This window comes from Danio rerio, chromosome 6, assembly GCF_049306965.1.
Source record: "Danio rerio strain Tuebingen ecotype United States chromosome 6, GRCz12tu, whole genome shotgun sequence".
Taxonomy (NCBI): domain Eukaryota; kingdom Metazoa; phylum Chordata; class Actinopteri; order Cypriniformes; family Danionidae; genus Danio; species Danio rerio.
This window is the reverse complement of record NC_133181.1, coordinates 57,923,149-57,935,876: the sequence shown is the minus strand read 5'-3', so window position 1 is coordinate 57,935,876 and position 12,728 is coordinate 57,923,149. Positions and strand designations below refer to the sequence as shown.

The 12,728-nt window shown below is 36.3% G+C and overlaps 1 protein-coding gene and 1 long non-coding RNA gene across 7 annotated transcripts in view; one reads left to right on the top strand and one right to left on the bottom strand.

Moving 5' to 3' along the window:
- nfatc2b (nuclear factor of activated T cells 2b) overlaps positions 1–12,194 on the top strand; it is a 34,887-nt gene extending 22,693 nt beyond the window's left edge. The window contains exons 7-11 of one of the 6 annotated variants that reach the window (XR_012408260.1): positions 1,118–1,173; positions 1,252–1,384; positions 3,260–3,772; positions 9,703–10,192; positions 11,863–12,194. Coding sequence is in view for 2 of the 6 variants with exons in the window: in XM_695499.11 (XP_700591.6) it covers positions 1,118–1,173; positions 1,252–1,384; positions 3,260–3,772; positions 9,703–9,749 (749 nt within the window). In the remaining 4 variants the exon portion in view is untranslated. Of the gene's footprint in view, positions 1–1,117; positions 1,174–1,251; positions 1,385–3,259; positions 3,773–9,702; positions 11,408–11,862 lie in introns of those variants that run through there. The other 5 variants (XR_012408261.1, XR_012408259.1, XR_012408258.1 and 2 more) reach the window with 5 other exon arrangements.
- Positions 10,385–12,496, bottom strand: LOC141386381 (uncharacterized). Its single transcript, XR_012408288.1, has 2 exons — positions 10,923–12,496; positions 10,385–10,588 (listed from the first exon to the last, which is right to left on the bottom strand). It is a non-coding gene; the product is annotated as an uncharacterized lncRNA (long non-coding RNA).
- Positions 12,497–12,728: the final 232 nt, after the last annotated feature.

Here is a 12,728-nt window from a genome sequence, read left to right as displayed (position 1 = left end):
TTACTATAAATTTGCATGATTTTAGCAATATTTTGCATGTTGTTAGCATGATTCTACTATGAATGAATTGACTAGAATGAATTAGCATGTTGCTACCATGTTTCTTGCAAGAATAATGTGTTGTCATGATTCTAGTATGAATTAGCATGTTTTAACAAGATTCTAGTGTGAATTAGCATAATTTAATATGAATTTAATATGAATAGCAATAATTAGTGCGTTCTTACCATTATTCTACTGACATAGCATGTTGTTAGCATGTTTCTAGTATGAATTAGCATGTTGCTACCAAGTTTCTTGTATGAATTAACATGTTATCATGATTCTAGTGTGATTTAGCTTGTTTATAGCAAGATTCTAGTGTAAATTAGCATAATTTACCATAAATGTGCATGAGTTTAACAATATATTTAGCATGTTGTTAGCATTATTCCACTATGAATAAACTGACTTGTTTTTAGTATGTTTCTAGTATGAATTAGCATGTTGCTATCATGTTTATTGTGTAAATTAATTTGTTGTAATGATTCTAGTATGAATTAGCATGTTTTTAGCAAGATTCTAGTCTGAATTAGCATAATTTAGTTTGAATTTGCATGTTGTTAACATGATTTAAACAATAATTAGCGTGTTCTCAGCATTATTCTACAGGCATGGCATGTTGTTGTTGAATGTTTCTAGTATGAATTATTAATATGTTGTTACCATGTTTCTTGTATGAAATAACATGTTATTATTCTATTATAAATTAGTATGTTCATAGCAATAGGTTGCATGTTGTTAGCACTATTCTACTATTCTTGTTAGCACATTTCTAGAATTAGCGTATTTTAGTATGAATTAGCTTGTTAGCATGTTTCTAGCATGAATTAGCATGTTGCTACCTTGTTTCTAGTATCAATTAACATGTTAGCATATTTATAGTATGAATTAACATGTTGTTAACAGGTTTCTGGTATGAATTAGCTTGCTGCTTGTATTAGTTACCATATTACCATGTTACTAGTATGAATTAGCATGTTGTTAAATAGATGTTATTTATAAAAGAACAACAGTATGGTCTGACGTTTCAGCTCTTACTATAGTTCTGCATTTAAATGTTGTTTTCTGGTCTTAGGTGACTTGCAGATCTGGGAGTCTGAAGCGAAGGTTTACAGGGATAAAAGCACATCTGTGAGTACTGCAGATTATTAGCAGAGCAGAAATCAATAATGGTGTTCAGATGATCATTGTATGCTGCTCTGCCATCAGAATCTGTTGTTCTTGGAGATTCCTCCGTATCGGGACACAAACATCTACCGGCCAGTAAAAGTCAACTTCCATGTGCTGAACGGGAAGAAGAAATGCAGCCAGTCTCAGAACTTCACCTACACTCCTCTCTCAGGTGAGAACTGCACATGATTTAGCAGTCACAGGGTGTCCGCAGGGTCTTCAAAGTCTTACATTTTAGGCCTTAAAGAGTCTTTATTTCCAAGCCCACATACAAGTCCAAGTAAAGCTATACCCATTCAGGATGACAATAATACATCTCAAAACTTTTTTTATTGACTGAATTTTCTCATTGCAAAAAGATATTAAAATAGCTGTTAGTCATTTTTTACAGCAAATTTTCTTAATTAAATTTCCTAATCAGGAAAAACTAAATAACTAAAGCAACACATCCCTTTACATGATCTTCCATTCATACAGGAAGTATTACAGAAGTAACTGGGCCATTAGAAAAATCCTTAGTGTTCAGCTCTGTAAAGCAGGGGCGGACTGGCCATCTGGCAATTCTGGCAAATGCCAGAAGGGCTGGACCAATTTTTAAATGTGGGCCGGTCAGTTTTTTTTAAAATTATGTATTGTTTTTAAGTGCAGACAGCTTTTATCTCTTGCTAGATGTGATATTATGATGATGATAATAAAAATATTAATAATAATAAGTGTTAAGCATTTGGCCCAATCGGCAGCTGCCGCCTGGTTTCAAGATGGGCCGACCCAATCCAAGGTTACCCAAACATAATCAAAATCTGGGAAAAATGTCATATTATTTCACCATCTTTACACCAAAATAAATAGTGAATGTGCATGTCTGTGGGTGGGGCTGTGTCGGTGTGGTAATGTGGGCTGATGTGGCAACAGTGCCAGGGCTGAATTTTTGTCCCAGTCCGCCCCTGCTGTAAAGTCTAAAATTTCATTCATAATGGTCTTAAAGCAGGGATGTCAAACTCAATTCCTGGAGGGCCGCAGCCCAGCACAGAAGTGATGCGCAGGTGGCAGTTATATTAGCCCCCTTCGATTTTTTTTTTCTTCTTTTTAAAATATTTTCCAAATGTTGTTTACAGAGCAAGGAAATGTTAACAGTATGTCTGATAATATTTTTTCTCCTGAAGAAAGTCTTATTTGTTTTGTTTCGGCTAGAATAAAAGCCGTTTTTAATTTTTTAAACATTATTTTAGGGACAAAATTATTAGCCCCTTTAAGCTTATTTTTTCTTGATAGTCTACAGAACAAACCATCATTATACAATAACTTGCCTAATTACCCTAACCTGCCTAGTTAACCTAATTACCCTAGTTAAGCCTTTAAATGTCACTTTAAGCTGTATAGAAGTGTCTTGAAAAATATCTAGTCAAATATTATTTACTGTCATCATGGCAAAGATAAAATAAATCAGTTGTTAGAAATGAGTTATTAAAACTATTATGATTAGACATGTGTTGAAATAATCTTCTCTTCGTTAAACAGAAATTGGGGGAAAAAAATTCACAGGAGGGCTAATAATTCTGACATCAACTGTGTGTGTGTATATATATATATATATATATATATATATATATATATATATATATGTATATATATATATATTTATATATATATAAATTCTATTATTTTTAAATCCATCCAACAAGCGTTCTAATAATTCAGGGGGGCTAATAATTCTGACTTCAACTATATATATATATATATATATATATATATATATATATATATATATATATATATATATATAGTTTATGCCACATATGTTATGTATGTTTATTTGGTAACTGAGACAATCTGTCCTTGTTTTTTTTTTGAGGGGGTGGGGGGCTAATGTCAATTATTTTGTATTATTTTTTCCTCTTCTTTTTATTGGTATTGTACTGTTTTTGTTAAAATATCTCATAAAAAATGTTAAAACTAAATATTACAAAAAAAAACTGAAATTGGTGGAAAAATATCCAGGATGTTTAATAATTTTGACCTTAACTGACTTTACTAATTTCTTCTCCAGTTCCTCAGATTAAAGCGGAGCCTCTTGAAGATTACCATTATGCACAGTTAGGCTGTGGTGTGTCTCCCATTATGGGTGTTTCTCCTCCCGCTGGCCGTCTCACAGACGGTTACATGATGCCCACCAGAGCGCCATACCATCGCCCCCAATCTGCCATGTATCCCGCCGTCCCGCAGCACCACCTGGAGCCCATCCACCACTACCAGATGGCATCCATCCTCTCCACCTCTCCAGCTCATGCTTCGTGCATGGGGACGACACACAGCTCTGCTCCTGTGTTTGTGTCCAGCGCCTACCAGCACAGTAGAGGAAATGACAGCATCCAATCATCCGCCAACATGTTTTCAACCCTGGATGTGTCCGAGCTTTGCAACACCACAGCCCATCAGAAAGCGTATGTAGCAGCAGGACGATCTCCACCCGCCCGCAGCCTCCTGCCCGCGCAGCACCACCGACATGCCAGTCCTGTGAGGGTCAAGCAGGAGAACCTGGACCAGGCCTACCTGGATGACGGTTTGTGAACAATCATGTTATAGCTGGGGATAGTTCAGAAAAATTGACAGTTCACAGTAGGCTTGTCAGAAGTATCGAGTTCGGTATTAATCAGTACTGTTTAAATCAGTATAAGTTTTAAAAACATCCATTGGGGATGTATAACAATATATAACACAACATTCATTCTGTTTCCACTGCAGCATGACTTTATATTATACACTGGATATTATAAGTAACAAGACTTTTGTCTAAGCAAAGTCAGATCTTACTGTTTTAATTAGATCATTAAAAATCAAGGCATGATCATATTTTATTTTGTTTAAATAGGCATAATCTAGAGGCCTTTGCCCTATATATAAGCCACTTCTGATAGTAAATGATCAACTAGAAGTCCAGTTATTATTTGCTGTTCCTAAAACTTGAATGGGCGACACGACTTTTTAGGTAGTGTATGTTCATTCATTCATTTTCTTTTCGGCTCAGTCCCTTTATTAATCTGGGGTCGCAGTGAGAACATGCAAACTCCACACGGAAACGATAACTGAGCTAGCCGAGGCTCGAACCAGCCACCTTCTTGCTGTAAGGTGATAGCAATACCTACTGGGTCGCCCGTAGTGGAATGTTTTTCGAAGGTAAAACTATGCATATGTGGTTCTGTGGTGCGGCGGTAATTTAAACAGTGTCCCGACTGCCCAAAACATGCAGGAAATCTGTGGCAATTTGTGGAAATCAAGCCCCAAAAAATATTGTGATGTTTGCTTGATTTTGCATTAGATTTAGCGATCGTGGAATTCTGAAATCTTTGCGGGTCAGATTAAAGACGATTATTAGCTAAATCTGTGGTTCTAGGTGATTCGTAATGCAAGTCAATGGTCAGCCTATTTTGAGATAAAAATTTTACTTCAAGTGAACACGTTTCTCTTTATTTTCATTTTACAGCTTGTTTAAATGTTTTGTTTATAATGAGGACCAATATTGAGTTTATGCAGTCGAAGAAAAAATTATTAGCTTTTTTATTTACAAATGCTGTTCACATAAATAATTATCAACAATAAACAATGAGAAAAAAGGGGGCTAATCTAATAAAACTGATAATATAATAATACTTTTGTTTTTTTACAGTTAAAGTCAGAATTATGAGCCACAGTATTTCCCAAATAATGTTTTAACAGAGCAAAGACATTTTCACAGTATGTCTGATGATATTTTATTTAGAAATGTGTTGAAAAAAAAAAATCTGCTCTCCGATAAACAAAAATTGGGAAAAAAACAGGGGGTATGTACATATATATACATACAGTTGAAGTCAGAATTATTAGCCCCCCTGAATTATTAGCACCCCTGTTTATTTTTTTCCTGTTTTCTGTTTAACGGAGAGCAGATTTTCTCCAAATTTCTAAACATAATAGTTTTAATAACTCATCTGTAATAATTTTATCTTATTTTAATTTTAAGATTTATTTTATCTTTGTCATGATGACAGTAAATAATATCTGACCACATATTTTTCAAGACACTTCTATACAGCTTAAAGTGACATTTAAAGGGTTAATTAGGTTAACTAGGTTAGGTTAGGGTAATTAGGCAAGTCATTGTATGATGATGGTTTGTTCTGTAGACTATCGAAAAAAAATATATAGCTTAAAGGGGCTAATAATATGTCCTTAAAATAGTGTTTAAAAAAATAAAAACTGCTTTTATGCAAGTCGAAATAAAACAAATAAGACTTTCTCCAGAAGAAAGAATATTATCAGACATACTGTGAAAAATTTCCTTGTTCTGTTAAAGATAATTTGGGAAAAATTTAAAAAAAAGAGAAAAAAATCAAAGGGCGATTAATAATACTGACTTTAACTGTATGTATATATATATATATATATATATATATATATATATATATATATTAGGACCGTACAATAAATTGTTTCAGCATCAATATCGCAATGTGTGCATCTGCAACAGTCACATCACAAAGATATACAAGGTTGAGTCTGAATTATATTTGACCAGGAGCTACATAATTGTATTTAGTCACTGTATTTATACGATTTATGCAAAAAAGATTTTAGATTTTTTATTTTTCTCTCTAGTCAAAATATCTTCATTTCAAAGTGAAAACAAGATTATTTTACTCACCCCACTGGCAGATAATTTAGCTCATTTTAAGGAAAAACTCTTAATTTTGCCTTATTTAATCTGACTTTTAAAACAAGACATTATTTTTACTTGATCTAAGAATTAAATATTGAGATATTTGGAATAGAAAAAGTAAGAAAAGCGTTTTTTGTTTTTTTTTGTATTGTGATTACTCAATTTCTGTACCCGAATACTGTTCGACAAATAGCTCAAACCATCTTGTGAAACTGTATTCATGTCGCAATATTTATCGTAGAGAAATAAAATATTGCAGATTTTTCCAATATTATGCAGCCCTATTATATTTATATATTAATCAAATAAGACTTTCTCCAGAAGAAAAATTAAATAGGAAATACTGTGAATATTAGATTATTTTAAATGATAAAAATATTAATGAAATACTTTTTTGTCAACTAACCTGAGGCCAAAAACTGAGTAATATTCATTCATTCATTTTCCTTTGGGTTAGTCCCTTTATTCATCAGGGGTCGCCACAGCGGAATGAACCCCCAACTTATCCAGCATGTTTTACACAGCGAATGCCCTTCTACAGTATGTGCAACCCAGTACTGGGAAACACCCACACACTATGGCCAATTTAGTTAATTTAATTCACCTATAGCGCATTTGTTTGGACTGTGGGAGAAACCGTAGGACCCGGAGGAAACCCACACCAACACGGGGAGAACATGCAAACTCCACACAGAAATGCCCATTTTTTTGTCAAATAAAACCTTTAGTCTGTTGACATGAAAATTATATACTAAAAAAAGAAAGACGTTTAGCCTTTTAGAAAAGTTTTGCATATACTGTACACAGTTCCGTATATCTCTGTTCATACAGACCTCAATGAAAGTGTCTAGTTGTTTACACAGACAGAAAGATATGCGCTTTACACGTGTGCACTGGAACTGTCGTCATGTAAATAACCAGTCGAGATGCATCAAGTGTTGTGTTTTAAGCTGAAAAGAGCATGCTGTTGGTTGGAGTGTGTGTGTGCTGTTGTAAGCTCAGTGTTTAGTGTTGTCTAATGTATGCCACTCTTATCAGACGGCTCTATATGGGTCAGTGCCTTCACTCCTGTTAAATATTGAGCTCCAGCAGAACTAAAACACACGCAGGGACAAACAGGACACACTATCGATCCTTCAGGAAAGCGTTCAACCACAGAAGCGCTCGCAAATCAGCTGCTTTTGTTGCTTGTTCACATATTGTAATATCAGACCACAGCTGTCGATGTGTTTTTATTTGCGGTGGCTCGTGTGGGCATCACACCAACGCTTCAGGGTCTATTTCAGTCTGATTATACCTGTAAACGCTTCCCCCCCCTGTGTCCCCTCATCTAATTTTAGACTGCAAAGTTTCCATTTTTAGCCCACAGACGCTCTCAGCAGAACAACAGGAAGCTGAAACACATACAAGAGTGTTTTCTGGCCCTCTGCTGCCTGCTGCTGGAGGATTTCACTCACTTCACATCTGTGTGTGTGATGATAACACCTCAAATAAAAGTCAAGACTTTTTCCACAAGACGACGCGTTTAACATGTTATATATATATATATATATATATATATATATATATATATATATATATATATATATATATATATATATATATGTATGTATATATATATGTGTGTATGTGTGTGTGTATATATATACATACACACATACATATATATATACACATACATATATATATATATATATATATATATATATATATATATATATATATATATATATATATATGTGTTTATAAAGTGCTGCTTTGCATTATATAATTTTTGCATCAAATTAAAATAAAACTAATTACCATGTATAAATAGTCCATAGTCTGTGAAAGATATGGACGTAGTAACCGTGACGCCACCCATAGGTTTCTGAATAGAGCAAATGAAGCTATAAAGGAATAGGGGAGGCCAAGCTGGATCACTCACTCTGGTCCCCTGGGCTCTGCTATGGTTGGGGAAATTCGAAACTCAACCAAAACAAACCATTACAATTGGCTCAAGATTGGCAATGAAACCGGGAATTGCAACCAGCAGAACCTGGGAAGTAAAATAAAAAAATAATAAAAAAATGAAGCTACAAGTGGGCGTGGCCAGCTGTTGCCATTTTGTTTGTACATCATTCTATCGCCCGGGGGTGACCAAAAAGAGGCGGAGCGTGAGCAGATCTACAGACGGCTGCTAGCATTTTGCTTAGACTGGCTTTTCTTTGGGAGAAACGCTTAATTACATAACCTGCGACTCATTTGTGTTCTGACCACATGTGCTTAGCTGTAAGCTACATCAATAAAGTGTTTAGTCTTTTAAAAACACTGCTGTAATACATCGAGCCACTAAACATTGTCCGTATGATGCTTTTGTACAAAAGGAAAACGCAAACAATTCAAATATAGTTAATGCAAGGCTGTTGATGAAATCCAGGCATAAGACTGTATGACAACGCTTCAGATGACTGTTCTAGAGCCTACAGCTGATCAATCTGTCAGATTCTGGAGTGCATTACAGCTCTAAAGAAAAATATAAATGATAAATGATCTTAAATAAAACAAATACATTTATAGAGATGGTATATAAGTATATAATTTCACTCACCTGGGAAAACTGAGGCAACTTGAATGGTTTGTGAGCACAATTAAGTGCACTCAGCATGCCATTGATAATTGGAGGAATTAATTCCAAAAGGCAACTGACTGTGTAAAGCCACAAAAAACAAATCAAAAATATGTTGAATATGCCGAGTTCAGCAGCTAATCAGCCGGAATCAGCTGAGGTGATGAGACGGCCAGCGGCGAGACCAAGCTGCTACTTAAGTGGCCACGCCCTTAATTATGCAGACTTAATATAACTTAATATAAACAAAACGCATGAGTTCTAAAAAAATTCACCCTCCTCACAGTTGTCATGAAGGGTATTATTAGCTATATGCACCAAAACCATCTTTTGCTGTAAACATGTTTTTATCAGCTGTAAATATGGCCAATTTAGCATTGCAGTCAGAGAACATCTGGAGTTCCTGCAGCCAGCCCCCGAAGGCGAATCAATGAATTACAGTTCCAGTTACTTCTGTATTGGCTTCACGAGGAAGAGCGGGAGGTTGCCGCTTGGTATAGTCTTGGCCTCAGATGTCATGCTAAGCCCCGCCTGGTGCGTACTGCACACTTTACTGGAAACACTTGAGCAGATCCTCAGTCGGGTTGGAGCAAAACTGTGCAGAGATGCGGCCCTCCAGGAATCCAGTTTGGCACCTATGCTTTTAAGGAAGAGTAAATGTATCCCTTCAAGACTTCTCTTTAATCCTCAATGTTGGTGATTGTGAGCAGCTTTTAGCTAAGCTTAACTTATAAATCAACAGCACAAGACTTTTTTTGAGGCACAAACTGAAGTATATTTTCCATTAATACTAAGTAACCATGAGCGGCAAGGTGGCTTAGTGGTTATGACTGTCGCCTCACAGAAGAAGGTCGCTGGTTTGAGTCCTGGCTGGTCCAGTTGGCATTTCTGTGTGGAGTTTGCATGCTCTTATTTCCTCCAGGTGCTCCGGTTCCCCCCACAGTCCAAACACATGCACTATAGCTGAATTGAATAAGCTAAATTGGCCGTACTGTGTGTGTGAGTGTATGGGTGTTTCCCAGTGATGGGTTGCAGCTGGAAGGGCATCCACTGTGTAAAACATATGCTGGAATAGTTGGCGGTTCATTCCTCTGTGGTGACCCCTTGATAAATAGAAACTAAGCCGAAAGAAATGAAGGAATGAGTAACCATTACTAATGACTAATGATGTGTTTTATTCCTCTTGCAGTGAACGCTGTGATAAGAAAGGACCTCGTGCATAAAACTAATCTCTGATGTCTGAAGACAGATTTGACGTCCTGAAGATGATGTTACGGTACTGATATCTATTTAAATCTGCTTGTTTTTCATATCTATGATTTGTACACAATGATTCGAGCAAGATCACGTTTGACAATATCAGGGAGTTTTATTGTTTCTGTATATAAATATGTAATGATCAAATCATGGTTTTAATCAAAGATTGACCTGGTTTTATTTATCAGTGTGCAGTTTAAATCAAATGTTTAGCGCAATTTGCTTCGTTGAAAATGGTTTCAGTCATAAACTTATAAAATTTTCATGTACAAATTGAACAACTGATGAAAATTATAAAAAAATTTTTGTAATAACTGTTATGTATAAAGTGGTGATTTAACACTCAATGTAATGTTTAAAATGCAGACTAGTTTATTAAGAGTAAGCCGTTTATATGGATACATCTTAATAAAATGGGAATGGTTGGTGATATTAACGTCCTGTTTGCGGAACATTAGCATATGTGAGGGAGCAAACTTTTCAAGATGGGTGGTGACAATGGTGACCATTTTGAAGTCGGCCATCTTGGATCCAACTTTTGTTTTTTCAATAGGAAGAGGGTCATGTGACACATCAAACTTATCGGGAATTTCACAATAAAAACAATGGTGTGCTTGGTTTTAGGGTAACTTTATTCTTTCATGAGTTATTTACAAGTTTCTGATCACTTATAAAACGTGTTCAATGTGCTGCCCATTGTGTTGGATTGTCAATGCAACCCTCTTCTTCCACTCTTCACACACTGATGGCAACACCGCAGGAGAAATGCCAGCACAGGCTTCTAGTATCAGTAGTTTCAGGTGCTGCACATCTTGTATCTTCACAACATACACAATGGCCTTCAGATGAACCCATAGATAAAAGTCTAAGGGGTTCAGATCGGGAGACCTTGGGGGCCATTCAACTGGCCCACGACGACCAATCCACTTTTTTAGGAAACTGTTCATCTAGAAACGCTCGCTCATGACACGCATAATGTGGTGGTGCACCATTCTGCTGGAAAACTCAGGGATGTGCCAGCTTCAGTGCGTAAAGAAGGAAACACATCATCATGGAGCAATTTCAAATATCCAGTGGCCTCGAGGTTTCCATTGATGAAGAATGGCCCCACTATCAGTTATCTATGGCGTGAAGATACAAGATGTGCAGCACCTGAAACTACGGATACTAGAAGCCTGTGCTGGCATTTCTCCTGCGGTGTTGCTATCAGTGTGTGAAGAGTGGGGGAAGAGGGTTGCACTGACAATCCAACACAATGGGCAGCACATTGAACACATTTTATAAGTGATCAGAAACTTGTAAATAACTTATTAAAGAATAAAGTTATGTGAAAACCAAGCACACCGTTGTTTTTCTTGTGAAATTCACAATAAGTTTGATGTGTCACATGACCCTTTTCCTATTGAAAAAAACAAAGTTGGATTTAAGATGGCCGACTTCAAAATGGTCACCACCTATCTTGAAAAGTTTGCCCCCTCACATATGCTAATGTTCCACAAACAGGACGTTAATATCACCAACCATTCCCATTTTATTAAGGTGCATCCATATAATTGGCCACTCTGTATAGTGAAAATATTTGAGACGTTTCAGATCTACAAATTCACTTTTTTAAAAATAAAATGACATTGATGTTGTGGTGGTCTCATTTATTGCGCATGTTTGTTCTTCCCTAATACTGTACATCTACTTCAAACCCAAAACTTTACAATAAGATTGATTCATTCATATTTCAACATTTACTAGTGCATTATTGAAATGCAAATGTGTTTATTAAACAACAGAGAATGACTAGATCCATTCATTCATTTTCTTTTCGGCTCAGTCCCTTTATTAATCTGGGGTCGCCACAGCGGAATGAACCGCCAACTTATCCAACATATGTTTTACGCAGCGGATGCCTTTCCAGCTTTTGGAAACATCCACACACACTCATTCACACTCATACACTACAGACAATTTTACCATACCCAATCCTCCTGTACCGCATGTGTTTGGACTGTGGGGGAAACCAGAGCACCCAGAGGAAACCCACGCAAACGCAGGGAGAACATGCAAACTCCACACAGAAATGCCAACTGACCCAGCCGAGACTTGAACCAGTAACCTTCTTGCTGTGAGGTGACAGCACTACCTACTGCACCACCAATGACTAGATCATTTATGTTAGGTTAGCAAAGATTAATAAAGTCTGTGATAATAATTGATAATGGATTGTTGATAATGAAGTGAGATGTTTAATGATGATGATTACGTTAGATTGAGTCAAATCTTCATAAACTAATTACTGTATGTATTATAGCAGTGTTTTATTTTATAGCTTATTGGACACAATACAATTCATTCATTACAAGTCGTTACCAGCATTGAAGTCACATTTGAAGTGTTTATAATGAGTCTTAGGGCAGTACGGTGGCGCAGTGGGTAGCATAATCGCCTCACAGAAAGAAGGTCGCTGGTTTGAGCCCCGGCTGGGTCAGTTAGCATTACTGTGTGGAGTTTGCATGTTCTCCCCATGTTGGCGGGAGTTTCCTCCGTGTTCCCCCCACAGTCCAAACACATGCGCTATAGGTGAACTGAATAAACTAAATTGCCTGTAGTGAATGTGTTCAAGTTCAATTTATTTATGTAGCACGTTTCCAACTGCCACAAGGCCTCACAAAGTGCTTTACAGAGAAAAAATAAACTAACGATATGGGTTGAAAAACAGTAACAGCAATAGGCACATAATTTAAAAAGAGCATAGAAAGTGTAACAATAAAAAGAGATAAAGAAATTATTTTTTTTTGCCTAATTAAAAAATGCAACTACAGTTGACCAACACTAAACACGATTAAGAACAGGACTGTTTTTATCCCCCCAACCCCCCTCCCCCTCCCCCTCCCTCAAGTGAAGGACTTATGCTTCAAAAATGTGAATGTGCAGTTGGAAGGGCATTCGCTGCGTAAAACATATGCT